The sequence below is a fragment of the Dioscorea cayenensis genome, chromosome 19, assembly GCF_009730915.1.
Source record: "Dioscorea cayenensis subsp. rotundata cultivar TDr96_F1 chromosome 19, TDr96_F1_v2_PseudoChromosome.rev07_lg8_w22 25.fasta, whole genome shotgun sequence".
In the NCBI taxonomy this organism is placed as follows: domain Eukaryota; kingdom Viridiplantae; phylum Streptophyta; class Magnoliopsida; order Dioscoreales; family Dioscoreaceae; genus Dioscorea; species Dioscorea cayenensis.
Window position 1 is genome coordinate 27580172 of NC_052489.1, and position 13896 is coordinate 27594067.

Below are 13896 nucleotides of genomic sequence, written 5' to 3' on the forward strand. Positions count from 1 at the left end.
ATGTATGATGCACTCAAAGAGGCACAAGAACACAACAAAGGAAAAGGATGGGGGAGGATAAGAATAAACAAGAGAAAGGAGAAGAGGAACAAATGAAGAAAGGGTGGTGAGATTCTCACCAACATAAGTATTGGAGGATAATAAAACTATTAAAGATGATGAGGTGGAAGAGTACCTTAGTATAAGATTCAAGAACAAAGTTGGGGGGAAAAAAAGGTAAGAAAGAAAGCAAAGAAAAGAAAAGAGGTCCCTTATGCTCTCACAAAGTCAAGGTGCTCACAATTAGCATGAAAAGAAGGGGGTGGCACAAGCACACATGTTATCTATCATCTTCTACCTTTATTTATTTATTTATTTATTTTATTTCTCTTTATTATCTAGTCAAGAATGGAACTATCTTAGCCTTCACTTTGGCATCATGCAAGCCCCACTCAAAATGCTTGTACTATGTCTATGTGATATAATTCCTTCTTTTATGATTCATGTAGTCTTTTAGTAAGGATCTTGTGATTTGGGTTGGCAGGCAAAGTAAAAAGGTGAAATGGGTGGGGTGTGGGCCCCTTCACTCCACCTTCATCCATTGAACCTTGAATCTAGGACAATGGCTTGAGTACTTGGTCTCCTTTTCTTTCTTAAAACATGGCTATTCTAGTCCATGGCTTTTGTTTTTTGATTTGATTTAAGGATGATTTGTAGAAAATAAAAGTTTTTCTAAAAATAATGAGTTAACAAGAAATGATTTCATTAGAAATAATTTAGCTAGAACTTAACAAATTGATTTTTTTTCCTAAAAAAACCTGACTTCTCACTAATAGTTGAAAAAATTCGCTAGCCAGCATTTGAAATAATTATTTACAACTAAATAGTATTATACAAGAATTTTAATCATTCTTATCAAATCAATCATTATTAATTTAACAAATAATATACATAAATATATTGTTGAACTTTACTTAATCAATAAATTTTTTATTTAATTAACTAAATTTATGAATATGGATAAATCACTTGTACAAAGAAAAAATTAATACTTCAATCTACTTATGCCCTGATACTACTTGAACTGAGATTTAAATCCGCCTTCTCAGCAAAGACACAAACACTTTATTATCCATTATAATATAATAATTTTACTTATTTTTTCTTGTATCATCCTTTGATTTCTCAATAAAATAAATATAAAAACAAGAAAACAATTATTCTCTTTTTTCTCCCCACCACAATAAAGAAATATGTATATATATATATTATAACTTTAAATTGTCAAGTCAAACAGGTGGAATTTCTGGTGAAGAAATAAAGAAAAGAATTAAAAAAAAAAAACAAAATCTAGAATTAATTAATCTTTATCTTTTCCAACCTTTTTCCAAACCCCTACATAAACACCCCCAACACCCATCCCACAACTCCTCTCCTCATTTCCCATCCTGCCTGAGCTGCATGTCCCTCATTCCTCCTTCAATGGCTGTGGAGGCTCACCATCTCCCTCTCTTTCCATCCCAACTCATTGCCAACAGGTTCAAAACTTCTCTCCATCCCTCCCTTCAATCTCATCATGACTTGAATGAATTATCTCACTCTTTTAATTTCATCTTATGTATATATTCTTGCAAAACAGAGATCTCACAGCAAACACAGTGGACAACCAAACAGGCTTCAATCCATTGTACAGCACTGTCATAGCAACAACAACAGCAGCAGCAGCAGCAGCAGCAGATGAGTATTCTCTCCCCAGGAAACGCTTGAGAGATCTCAGCTTCACTCCATCTTTAACTGGCAATGACATCTCCTTCCTCTTCCAACAACACCAACTGGAACTAGACTGGTTAATTGCCAAACATGTATGCATATATATACAGTAATAGTAGTAGTAGTAGTAGTAGTAGTAGTAGTACTCTTTCATGCATGATATTTTATTAACTAGTATGTTGTACAATGGAGTTAATATAAACTGTTACTTGTAGGTTGATGAGGTGGTAACTGAGCTTGGAGAAAGAAGAAGGTTGTTCATGAAGCAAATGGTGGCAGTGGTAGAGGAGAAGGTGGCAAGATGGCTTAAGAGTAAGGAGGAAGAGATGGAGAAGATGAAGAAGCTAAACATGGCATTGGAGGAGAATGTCAAGAGTCTTTGCTTGGAGAACCAGATATGGAGAGAGCTTGCTCAGAGCAATGAGGCTACTGCTAATGCTTTAAGGAGAAATATAAAACATCTTCTTGTGAGGGGGAAGATGAATGAGGAGAGCAATGAGGTTGTGGAGGATGCTGAATCATGTTGTGAAGGAGAAAGTACTAGAGAAAGCATGAGAGGTTTGCAGTTGTGTAAGAGTTGCCATGGAAATGAGTCATCTGTGTTGCTGCTTCCTTGTAGACATCTTTGCATTTGTGTTGATTGCTGCTTGGGAGTTGATGTTTGTCCTGTTTGTAATTGCAAAAGAATTGGAAGTATTAATGTGAATTTGTCTTAAAGTCATATTAAAACTCCCTGATTTTCTTTTTTTTTTATCCGTGTTTTTTGTTTTTTGACAAAACAGAAGAAGTTCTTGGGCAAGCACAATAAATTGATGGTTGCTTTCTTTCACTTTGTTCTCCTCTTTTGTATGCCATCCTGAGAAGTGGACCAAATATATTGGATAAAAATTGACAACCCATCCGCCCATGTTTCTTTTGTCTTCTTTTTCTTATTTTGATTGTTCCTAAAAAGGCTCTAAAACACTCAAACCACCTCCTTTGTTTGTGGAGATATTCAATGAGCACAGCCATAGTTGCACTTTTCATGGAGTAAGGATAAAGTAAGGCATTATCTATTGCATAGCTGAAGCAAGAAGCAAGAAGCAAGAAGCAAGAAGCAAGAAGCAATAAAGATAGTGAGTGGGGGAGGGATAAAGAAAGCTAGTTGTTGAGTGTGTGGGCACACTGCACAAATATACACATACACAAACTGGTGAGATTATTAGTGTTTGTGGCCATCAACTATACTTCCCACTAGTGCAAATTCATGTGCTTAATGTTCCCCTAACATCATCCATTTTTGGTGTTGGACAGTGACAACATTGAATTCAATCATTCCTTCAGTAAGAAACCCTCCCCCTCTCTTTAATTCTGAGAGGATTTTGTGCACTTGTTAGTTGTGTAGGCCATAACATTTGTAATGGAGGATAACCATTAAGTCTACCTCAACAGCCAAAATTATTTGTGGTCCTGGCTTTATCAAGAACTGATCATATATACTTCCGTATCCCAATATACAGTTGTCAGTGAATATTGAACATAACTTCAATTATACGACTTTGTTGCAAGACATTCCAATAGAATTTACAGTAGATCACCTAAAGTTTTTAGGTGCTAAGTGCAATGATACAAAGGTGTATGTCTGAATCCATTGTAAAACAAACATCTCAGTAAATGTGCTCTTTGACATGAGTTGAAAGAGAGTTCTATTGCCCTCATTGTTGTGGGTGGTTTAGGCTCACAAGCTCAATGTCGAATACAAGCGTGCCAAGTGAAGATCCTTCTCCGTTAGCAAGACGAGTTGGGTTGAAAATGGTGGTGAACAGCCTCTGCCGATCGAAGAACTGAAGATTGAAAAGAAAAGAAATGAAAATGTAACCAGTTTCAATAAAGGTGGAACTCCAACTGTCTAATAGAGGACTGAGAGCAACTACACAACCAAACAGAGATCAAACTTTAATTCATAAATAAAATTTGCTAACCATGTTTATCGACAAACAATATTCCTTAACAATTTGATGTACTAGTCTAGCATGTTGAGAATCATAATCAGCACTGCTTTACATCTAACTTTCAAAATAGATTCCACATGCCAGACAATTTTGATGAGAAGAGTGAATCAATCTCAAAACATGTCAACCTACTCGACAAGAATTTGAACAAAAATGTTACTAATCAGATAACTCATGTCCTGAAATTTCAGTATAGAAAATCAATGCTGGCCTGTTCACCAATCTGCACTTACTATCACTAAAAATCGGCATTTGGACATGTAATTGACATCATTAACTGTGCTAAAGATCTTTAGTGAGACATACATTTGGCGGTATTGGCTCTTGCATTGTGTTTTGATAACCCTCTGAAGGCGGAATAATAACTCGACGAACTCCCCCTACTCTCATCGATCTCACTGCAGCTTCAATGCCTGAAATGACCTGTAATAACAATATTTTAAAGATCACATTATCAGTATCAAAACATCACAACACAGTAAACTGATAAATTAATGCACTAGTTCAATAAGAGCTTCAAGGAAAAACCATGATGTAAATATTTATCTACACACTAGTTTGCAGATTAGGGTTCAAAATTCAAAGAAGAATGAAAGCAATAAAAATTAACTCCATCCATCCATTATTAGGCCTTAATGCCAAGTGAATTTACCAGAACTCAAGAATGTGGTTAATTTTTTTTTTTTCCTTTGTTTTTTTACCAAGTGAATCAACACATAGCAAACATAGAATTAATTATCTGGCAAAGTCTAACCTTTCCAGAGCCAAGGACGAAGACAAAAGGGACAGGATCACCTGCCTCATCCTTATGATCATAAGTAGAATCAAAACGCCAGCCTTGCTTTGCTGCCAACCTTCCATAATAATGGATTGCAATCTAAATTACAAACAACAACAACAACAACAACTAGTGAACTAAATCTTGGTCTACTCGTGTGGGATTTGTTTGAATTCATGAAAAAATGGAAGGGAATAAATTTAGAACCTTTACCCATGAATTTTCTCATTCATCAGCGACAATTCAAACAAATCATTACTAAGTCATGAAAAATTAGAAAGAAGGCCAGCTAAATGCTTAAAAAAGGACCTGATCGCCATCAATGGGTAAATCACCGTGGCCGATGCGTAGGTCCAAGGCCTTGACGCCGCCGGAGGCGGGGAGTTGGACGAAATCGGAAAGGGAGGCATGAGAGGATGATGAGGCGAGGAAGGAGGAAGGAAGGAGAATGGCAATGGAGATGAGAGCTGATCTTCTCGAAGAGATGAAGGTAGGGATGATGGTTAGGGTTTTGGGAAGAGAACGGTGAGCGATTGGGAGGTGGTGAGATGGAGAACAGGATGAGAGTGCGCACACGGAGGCGCTCATCCTTTCCCGGCCTGAAAAAAAAAAATACTTTTTTAAATAATAATAATAAATAAATGAGAGTGAAAAATATATTATTTAATTAAAAAATTAAATGATACCGCCGTCTGTGGGGATCGAACCCACGACCACGTGGTTAAAAGCCACGCGCTCTACCACTGAGCTAAGACGGCTTATGATTAATTATTTTCATTATGTTTTTAAAGAAATCACCAACTAGAGTTTATGAGTTTCTAACATTCAATGGCAACCCTTTATGAGTTCTGGCCATAATATATATAGCTAGAGACGTACGTACACAAACGGGACTCTCCCTTGCAAATGGAATCCATGCAAGTAGTTTTTGACTTTGAATCAAAAATCCCGCATCAAGCTATGTTCTTAATTACAAAAAGAATCATTTTAAAGTTTGGAAAGCAGTACTACATGTGAATGGAATAAATACCACAAGAAATAAAAGCAAACCTTTAGACAAAATTGGTTCTGTAATTAAGCATCTCTATAATTCTTTTCTTTTTCTTGAAGTAACTGCATTTTTTTGCCTTGAAGATTTGGAACCATGGAAAATGGCCACCAGGCTGAGAATTATCAAGATAACGAGGAATAAATCAAAAGGCCCCCACCCGCACTTACAAAACACAAAGAATAACATATCTGTATCTAAGATAGATAGCTAATGCCATATATATATATCTCCATTCTCCACCATGCATGCCTGCTTGCATGCATTTGTTTAGCTTTATTGTTTTCAGAAATCTAAAACAAGATAAAGACAGAAACAAACAAAGCACAATTTGGAAAAATAAATTTAAAGGAAGAATCAGATGCCTTACTTTAATCGACGTGTATTCAATTCCTTCCTCTTGTTCTACGAATTCCCATTACCTTTATTCATTATTCATTGTTTATTATTCATCTATCTCTCTCTCTCTCTCTCTCTCTCTATAGATCAGATATATATATATATATATATATATGTGTGTAACCATATATATATATATATATATATAGTTCAACACCTTCGCACTGATTAATTAAATTCAATCATGTCGGGGTCGTCCCATTACAAGCCTGCAGATGCTGCTGATAGACAAAAATATATTAGCAAGGTAGTTCAATTCGTACCTCGTCAATCCCCATTCATCTTCTACTACGTACATGCGAAAGCTAGGAATTCATGTTTTTTAGCTAATGTTAATTTATAGGACGCGAATGGCGTCATCACCATCAAGCCACGAGGATTGAATGTAATATGGGGCGCCGACGAACGATATTGGAAAATTGATACAAAGTACGTATACTATATATGATTCTATTTCATATATACATAATACATGCATGCATGCATGATCAAAAACGTTAAATTAAACATATATTTATATATGTTTGAGTAGTACTGTTACGTATTTATTTATTTTGGGTGCATGGGGTGGTAGGAATGACGATAGTGCTGCTGAGTTGGTGCAAGTGTGTTGGTTAGAAGTAACTGGAGAGATTCAGGTGAAAGATTATCTTGAAGCAAAGAAGGAATACAAACTGATCTTCAACGTGGAGCTGAAACCGGATGCGTTTGGATGGAAGGAAAGCCCTGTGCATTTCATGGTAAAGCCAGGTACAAGAGGCCGTATGTGGAAGAGGTGTTATCTGGGTTCATCACCAAAAAATACAAATAAGATGGATCCCTTTCAAGCTTCAAGGGATGACAAAGATCCAGGTCTCAAGTTCAAAGTTGCAGAAGATGCTAAAACCGTTTACTTTGGTATGTTTGAGATATGGAATGGAACATGGAAAGGAGGTTTGAAAATCATTAATGTTGAGGTTAAACCCGTGTGAATCCCAACAAAGATATATACATGAAGGAAGAAGAAGAAGACAAGATCCATGATTAATATAATTGATGATGCTTGCTAGCTCATCAAGTTGCAGATCTTTCTTATATATTCTATATATATATATATATATATTTGACTTGTGCTTGTGTACGTGTAGCGTATTAGAGTTCCTGAAATAACAGAGGATTCCTCTCCATGCATACAGTATACTATATATCTGTGTGTATCTCTAATTAATACATATTTATCTTTATATGTATTTTTCATCTTCAACGTTTTTTTTTTCACAGTTTTCAAGCAGAATTATGTATGCAGTTAATCAGAGCTTTTTATTTATTTTTCACTACTCTAGTTTCATAACATTTTTGACAATTAGTAGATGACAAGAATTAAGGGAAATCAGAGATATTTATAGATTTGGAATTAATACTTCAAATATATTGTCATGGTTGCTTGTGCTTCTGCTGATTTTTTTAATTTTTAATTTAATTAAAGTGTTACGGAAAAGATAACATGAAGCATGATGGTTTTGCAATGTCTCATATATCCTTTTGAGGAAGGCATCAAACTAACTTAAATTAAAATATATGAAAATAAATCTTTTATCTAATATTTTTATAAAAAAATCTATTCTATTAGGTACATGTGTACTCGTATATATGATTTATAATTAAATAATGTATAAATAGTTGGGTTATATTAAAATAAAGGAATATCTAATCGGTTTTAATTAAAAAAATAGCTTTAGTTAAAATAGGATAATATATATAATTTAGTAAAATATAAAAGAAATTTATATAAAAACATAAAAATCATTTGCATCCCCGAAAACTAATCAGATGTAAAAAAATACCTGAAAACTAATTAAATAAAAGTAAAACAAAATAAAAAGGGGTTATGAGCTATTCGTAAAAATTGAGATTGTGGGAGTGAAAAATAAAATTAAAAAAAAAACTGTATTTTCGAGGGGAATGAATTTATTTATTTTTATTTAATAAATATACAAGGAAAATCCAGAGATGTACTGCTGCTGCAGATACTAAAAAAAGGATAGCAAATTTTGGCAAGTCCTTAGTTTTTAAATATTAATTTGATTTAAAAAGGCATTAAAAATTAAAAGAAGATAGTTTGTCATTTGAATTCAATCCCAATTTAAAATTTAGAATATTTAAAACTTAATTTTAGTTATATTAGAATTCAAATTCTCTAATATCTCAAATTCACATATCCACTATCCATATATACATATACAGATATATATATATATATATATTTCATATTATTTCTTGACAAAAATACAGTTCTGAAGATGGATCCAAATCACTTCAATCAACCCTTTGCTTTCAACCACCACCAGCAATTCTATAACAATAATCCTCAACAAACAATCCTCACCGGTGACAACATGCATAATAATCTCACCGCCACCGGCAACTATGGTGGTCTGCACCGGACTCCGGCTCCACCGTTCCGGCCACCGTCAACGACGATGGAAGTGGCTGGGAACAACACTGCTCGTTTTCCACCACAACTTCCCAACAACACCAAGAAACAACGCAACTCGTTTTACAAGACCGGTCTCTGCAACAAATTCCAACAGTATGGCACGTGCCCGTACGGTGACACGTGCACGTTCGCCCATGGTTTTGCTGAGCTTCGCAAACCAAACCCGAACCCGAACCCAAACCCAAACCGAAACTCGAACTCGGGCTTGTGTTTCAGTTTCATGAGAACTGGGTTTTGCAGTAATGGGAACACTTGCCGGTACTCACATATGAGACCGCAGCCTGATTTTGCTCCTAGAGTTCCTTTTAACCCACGGCCTTCTTTGATGATGAATCATGCTCATCCTCTTACAAGTAATTTACTTTCCATCTGTAGTTAAAATAATTTTTAATTTTTTTTTATTAATATGTTATATATATATGATGTATAATTTCATGGTGCAGGTGGTGAGGCTGTTGTGGTTCCAATGGGCATTCAAAACACTGGTGTGAGTACTATGAATATCAATCCAAATCCAAGTACAGAGATCAAGAATTCTTCAAATCCGAGTAGAAAGATCAAGAATGGCGTTAAACGTAGTCTGCTGTTCAAGACTGGAAGGAAGATAGTCAACATCTATGCAGATTGGACACATTAATTTGTGTGTTTCTGGATTTGTTTAATTAGCAGAATCCGTGGTTAATTTGTTGTCTTGTTTAGTAATGGGATATTCTCTTCTGTGTAAGATTTTATTCATTCGAATTTCTTTAATAATAATAAAAAAATCATTGTGCGATATAATTGTATCATATATATATATATATATATATATATATATATATATATATATATTTATAAAAGTGGATAAAGCGATTTGATCGAAGCAATGAGAAAACAGCAGAGACAACCTCGATGCAGTGAAGCAGAAGAAGAACAAGGGGGTACAGCACAAAGAGGACACTACACCAGAGGTGTGACAGTCCACAACCAACGAAATAAAAAACAACTGAAACAAACACCAAAGAAACACCCACGACCAGGAGCTGAGGAGACGAAGACCATCAAGAGATAGCAGAGGTCAGCTCAGCAGGACCTAGGAGAGTCACTCACTACAATGAAGTTGTGTCGAGCCGCTGGCGAGGTCTGCAGATCTGGCGCTCAAGAAGTCGAGGGAGTGCTTGACAGACTGAATGGAATCACTGGAAACTTATTGAGTCGAGTCTTTAGCTGCAGAGCACCAATTAAATAACATATGAGAAATATTAAAAATAATTGATACAGTGGAAATGCAGGTAAGATTAAAGATACGATTGTTCTTTTCCAGCCAGATATTTCAGAAAATTGCTCTGGTAATAAGGTCCCAGAAAGTGCGGCACACGCACATCTAGAGAAGGAATCCAAGTGGACCAAATCTGCTCAGTAGAGTATGGGAGTGAGTGTAGGTTTAGGGTACTCATAAAAAAAGTAATTGTATCATTTAATTCATTGTATTGGTGAAATACTTAAGAAAAAGATTAAATAGCCCCGTGTAGGATGTTATCTCTTACATTTACTTTTTTTATTACAATAAAATATTCAGATTTATGGTGTTAGCGGAAATCATATAGGTTTATGTGACTTATAATATGATAAATTAAGTCGTATGATTGCTATTAACTCTAAAAACATAGTGACATTATTATAATAAAAACTATACATAAGATATTTAATTGTAATTTTTCATAGTTCGGTTCATAGTTCCGAAATACTAATGTAAGAAGAAATAGAGGACTGGTTTAGATTCTTTACTTTAAAAATTTGAATTTCTTTTATGAATTCCTTTCACTTCTTATCTCTGATTAAGTGAGTATGATCCAGGATTTTCATTAGTTATGATCCATAAAAAATAGTAATAAATCACATTTAATTCATTAAGGGGAAAAATATATAAAGCAGAAAGGGGACTAAAAACAACAGTAAAAAGAATAATGTATTCATAATAATTTGAAGCATTCCAAGTCCTATTTGGATTAATTAATCAATTGAGTATGATACTTTTCAGTTACACAGATGATAATAATTTACCAATCAGTAACTTTGAAAAGGTTAGTGTTAGCCTTTATGCTAATAAATGTGGTTTATCCACTTAAAAAAAATGTTAGTGTTAGACAATCAAGTATAATGTATTTGTTCTTTGTAAATCAAGGCGTATTAGAGTTGTTTAACAGTTGTCATGGTTTACTTTGTTTTAGCGTTTTGATTAAATTTATTTCTGCAATTCTGACATCTTAACCTATGTGCTTACAAAAATCTTAAGTTGTGCTAAGGAAAATCAAACATCAATTTACAGAAAAGCATCAGTTTTCAGTTTTTTTTTTAAATTTAATCCAATTATGGTTGAGTAATGCTATATGAGGCGAAGACAACACACGAACCAGCCACACGACTGATGTGGCTGGTTACGTGGATTTTCTTTTTTTTTTTTATTTTTTTTATAAAAAAAAAGTAAAAAGGGGAGAAACTCTCTATCTCTCGGGGTTCTCTCTATCTAGAAATTAGGGCACCGCTCCCGCCGCTTCCTTCCCCCTCTCTCGGCCGTCGTTCAGGCCGCCTCCTCCTTCCTCGCTCTCGGCCACTTCACTCCTCCGCTCCCTGCCGCTTCACTCCCCCGTGTCTGGTACTCGTTCTGACCGCTCTCTTCCCTGGCTCGGTCCCGGTACCCGTTATGACAGCTCTCTTCTTTGTCCCCGGTTCCGGTACCCATTCTGACCGATCTCTTCCCTCCCCCGCTCCCGGTATCCGTTCCGGCCGCCGCCCCTCTCTCGTTTGGCTTTGAAGAGAAACTAGGGCATAGATCGGCCCTAGTTTCTGTCTCTCTCGTGCTCTATCATGTGGGACTCTCTCGCTTTCTCTCTCTCTCTCTCTCTCTCTCTCTGTCTCTCTCGTGTGGCTCTGTGCTCCCGGCCGCCGCTTCCCTTCCCCGCTCCCGGTACCCGTTCCGGCCGTCGCCCCTCTCTCGTTTGGCTTTGAAGAGAAACTAGGGCACAGATCGGCCTAGTTTCTGTCTCTCTCGTGTGGAACTCTGTTTCTCTCTTTCGTGTGGCTGGTTCTCTGAATTTCTTGGCACAAAAGCCCGGCTCGCCTTGAAATCAGGTACAAAGGCAATGATGCCCTAAAAATTTCTATCCTGCCTTCGTCTCTCTACAACGATGGCATAGTGGCTTGGATGGCCTAGTAGGCAACCGCCACTGTTATTGTTGTAGAGGGAGGGGGAAGGATGGGAGAACATCATTATTGTTGAATCTGAGCCTCTGTTTTAAATCTGTTGGTTGATATATTTTGTTGCATCATGTATTTCTTTCTGTCGACGTGGCTGGTTCGTGTGTTTGCTTCGCCTCATATAGCATTACTCTTACTCTTTAGTAATGATTGTCTTGGCCATGATGATTTGCCCTATAAAAGAGTATAGAAATTGGGTGGCGTGGCAACTTTAGTTGCAGCCCTTGATTCATGTTTATCCATGCAATAGAACAGTGGGGCCAGATCTGAGCCTTTTTATTCTTCTGAACTGTTTGTTTGTTTGCTATTTTTTTATATCTATCAAGCTTGATGTAACCTGCAGATGGACACCAGAGAAGCTGTAAGTTACATTGCTAGTAAGTTATCAAGTTCACTAACTTGTTATTGAAGATTTTCATTCGTCTTTTGCAGCAACTAAATATTTAAATTGCTAGTAAGTTATCAAGTTCACTAACTTGTTATTGAAGATTTGCATGATTGTTTCCTGTTTAATTCAGTAATATTTGTGTTCAATGTTGGCAAGTTGTTTGCTTTATCATATTGGATGTTATTCTGAAGAAGGATAGTAATGCTGGTCTGATGCCTCAACTTTTCTGCTCAACTGACTACATGTGGTTATTGATAGTTTCTATTGCCCTAGTAAGCATCCTTTGTTTTGTTGAATTTATATTAAATTTTGTAAGCCAATCCTTCAGGCTAAGTGTTAAAAATGGTTCAAAAATACGTGTACACTTCTGCTAGTTCTCTTGCACCAGTTTCTGTTGCACCAGTTTCTGTCATGCTGACATAACATTTTGAGGTCAAGTATTACTGGTGGACAAAATTCTTGTCACGTTGGTTTCATCGTATATAATGTGAAATTTCCTCACTTACACTCTTTCAGAAATTGCTGGTTGCCAACCCATGATGTGGAAGTAGTTTGGTTTTTTGTGTATTCACCTACAATGGGCTTTTTTTAAAAGAATTTGTTTTCTGTTCTTTCAGGGCTTGTTGTAGTGATCAGTTTGAATTATAATTATGACTCAATAGTTTACACAAAATGAGAGTCCCCCTCTCATCCCAACTTTGTTCCAATTTTTCCAATAGTAGTCTTTGATGGAATCAAAGTCTTGTGAATTGAATTTCTCACAATGTGTTCAATGTTCCCCACTCCATGCTGCTTTGCTAATCAGTGTATTCCATGAATTTGGATGTCAGGTGCTCCTGAAAGGAAGAATATGAGTCCACAATTGTGAGTTTTTTTTTTAATTAAAATTGATGGCTTAAATAAATGATCCTTTTAATATATTGGTTGTCTGGATTCACCGGCAATGATAGGTTTTTGGCAAGAGATCCTTCGATTTATTTTTGTATCAGGAAATTGAACAATAAGAAATTTCTCTCCTTTGCTTCAACCGTGATGTTTGGCAACTTTGGACAAAAGAAGGGATTCAGCTTGCAACCTAATAATTATTTCTGAAGAACCACGGTTTGGATGGATTTTAAATACTCCAGAAGAGTTCGGGGTTTTTTTGTAATAAATTCTAATTTATTCTGAATAACTTGCAAAGTTTTGTGTGCAATGTTACTGCTATCTGATAAATGCATCATCCTTCTATGATTGAATGCTATTGCATTTTGCTTTTCTTGATGTGTGTACAGCTCTCAAAGGACAGGCTTGGTTGGAGTGAAACGCTTGCCAAAGTTGTTATTTGGGCAGCCTTTCATTTGCAGGTGAGCGCCATCTTTAACTCTGTACGTTGTTGTTATTTCATGGGTATCTCTAATAGAACTATTTTGTAGGGAGCAACTGCAATGTTTGTGGCAGCAGCTCTTGCTTCAAAGCAACCTGAACCTGCAAATTTGATTTCTGCAAATGTTGTTCCATGTGAAGAAGCAAGTTAACATGGGTGATGCAACTGCATCAGCTGAAGTTCTTCTGATTTTATGAATTTTTGTCAAATAGAAAATTTATGTATTCTTTTAGTAGGCATCTGGTTAAATTCATGGAGATCAAGAACAACATGATTTTTAAAATTTTTTTTTTTTTTAAATTGGTTGTTGGGCAGTCATCAATGTTAAATTCGTATTCAAAGTTGGTCCATTGTGATGTCCAGGTTAAATTTGTATTCATCAAATTCAAGTATATTCTCCAACCATGGAAGCATGGACACCTTTACATCCTACAAAATCAAACAACATCCCTCCATCAAACATA

General features: G+C 35.8%; 4 protein-coding genes, 1 long non-coding RNA gene and 1 other non-coding gene across 7 annotated transcripts; 4 read left to right on the top strand and 2 right to left on the bottom strand.

Annotated features, from left to right (window-relative positions):
• Positions 1-1391: 1391 nt before the first annotated feature.
• LOC120249814 (probable BOI-related E3 ubiquitin-protein ligase 3) lies at positions 1392-2578 on the top strand. The gene is made up of 3 exons (XM_039258480.1): positions 1392-1517; positions 1619-1841; positions 1965-2578. The coding sequence occupies exons 1-3, from the start codon at positions 1441-1443 to the stop codon at positions 2463-2465; spliced, it is 801 nt and encodes a 266-aa protein (XP_039114414.1). The 5' UTR covers positions 1392-1440; the 3' UTR covers positions 2466-2578.
• Positions 2579-3255: 677 nt separating this feature from the next.
• On the bottom strand, positions 3256-5124 carry LOC120249815 (peptidyl-prolyl cis-trans isomerase FKBP17-1, chloroplastic). 2 transcript variants are annotated; one of them, XM_039258481.1, is made up of 4 exons: positions 4828-5124; positions 4495-4617; positions 4047-4163; positions 3256-3572 (listed from the first exon to the last, which is right to left on the bottom strand). In XM_039258481.1, the coding sequence occupies exons 1-4, from the start codon at positions 5104-5106 to the stop codon at positions 3444-3446; spliced, it is 648 nt and encodes a 215-aa protein (XP_039114415.1). In that variant the 5' UTR covers positions 5107-5124; the 3' UTR covers positions 3256-3443. The 2 variants fall into 2 exon arrangements, with proteins under 2 accessions (XP_039114415.1, XP_039114416.1); XM_039258482.1 differs by lacking the exon at positions 4495-4617.
• An 80-nt stretch (positions 5125-5204) lies between these two features.
• On the bottom strand, positions 5205-5276 carry TRNAK-UUU. Its single transcript has one exon. It is a non-coding gene; the product is annotated as a tRNA-Lys (tRNA).
• Positions 5277-6077: 801 nt separating this feature from the next.
• Positions 6078-7208, top strand: LOC120249816 (protein PHLOEM PROTEIN 2-LIKE A9-like). The gene is made up of 3 exons (XM_039258483.1): positions 6078-6212; positions 6309-6394; positions 6540-7208. The coding sequence occupies exons 1-3, from the start codon at positions 6150-6152 to the stop codon at positions 6934-6936; spliced, it is 546 nt and encodes a 181-aa protein (XP_039114417.1). The 5' UTR covers positions 6078-6149; the 3' UTR covers positions 6937-7208.
• Positions 7209-8244: 1036 nt separating this feature from the next.
• Positions 8245-9078, top strand: LOC120249314 (zinc finger CCCH domain-containing protein 28-like). The gene is made up of 2 exons (XM_039257817.1): positions 8245-8794; positions 8885-9078. The coding sequence occupies exons 1-2, from the start codon at positions 8245-8247 to the stop codon at positions 9076-9078; spliced, it is 744 nt and encodes a 247-aa protein (XP_039113751.1).
• A 1869-nt stretch (positions 9079-10947) lies between these two features.
• On the top strand, positions 10948-13729 carry LOC120250512. Its single transcript, XR_005533027.1, has 2 exons — positions 10948-13412; positions 13482-13729. It is a non-coding gene; the product is annotated as an uncharacterized LOC120250512 (long non-coding RNA).
• Positions 13730-13896: the final 167 nt, after the last annotated feature.

Excerpts from the sequence above, each read along its gene's own strand:
- LOC120249816 (XM_039258483.1), top strand. The coding sequence starts at position 6,150 with ATGTCGGGGTCGTCCCATTACAAGCCTGCAGATGCTGCTGATAGACAA. Across the intron at positions 6,213-6,308 it reads GACAAAAATATATTAGCAAG|GACGCGAATGGCGTCATCAC; the intron begins GTAGTTCAATTC and ends GTTAATTTATAG. Across the intron at positions 6,395-6,539 it reads TATTGGAAAATTGATACAAA|GAATGACGATAGTGCTGCTG; the intron begins GTACGTATACTA and ends ATGGGGTGGTAG.
- LOC120249814 (XM_039258480.1), top strand. The coding sequence starts at position 1,441 with ATGTCCCTCATTCCTCCTTCAATGGCTGTGGAGGCTCACCATCTCCCT. Across the intron at positions 1,518-1,618 it reads TCCCAACTCATTGCCAACAG|AGATCTCACAGCAAACACAG; the intron begins GTTCAAAACTTC and ends CTTGCAAAACAG. Across the intron at positions 1,842-1,964 it reads ACTGGTTAATTGCCAAACAT|GTTGATGAGGTGGTAACTGA; the intron begins GTATGCATATAT and ends TGTTACTTGTAG.
- LOC120249815 (XM_039258481.1), bottom strand. The coding sequence starts at position 5,106 with ATGAGCGCCTCCGTGTGCGCACTCTCATCCTGTTCTCCATCTCACCAC. Across the intron at positions 4,618-4,827 it reads TACCCATTGATGGCGATCAG|ATTGCAATCCATTATTATGG; the intron begins GTCCTTTTTTAA and ends TTTGTAATTTAG. Across the intron at positions 3,573-4,046 it reads AAGAGCCAATACCGCCAAAT|TTCTTCGATCGGCAGAGGCT; the intron begins GTATGTCTCACT and ends TTCAATCTTCAG.
- LOC120249314 (XM_039257817.1), top strand. The coding sequence starts at position 8,245 with ATGGATCCAAATCACTTCAATCAACCCTTTGCTTTCAACCACCACCAG. Across the intron at positions 8,795-8,884 it reads TCATGCTCATCCTCTTACAA|GTGGTGAGGCTGTTGTGGTT; the intron begins GTAATTTACTTT and ends TTCATGGTGCAG.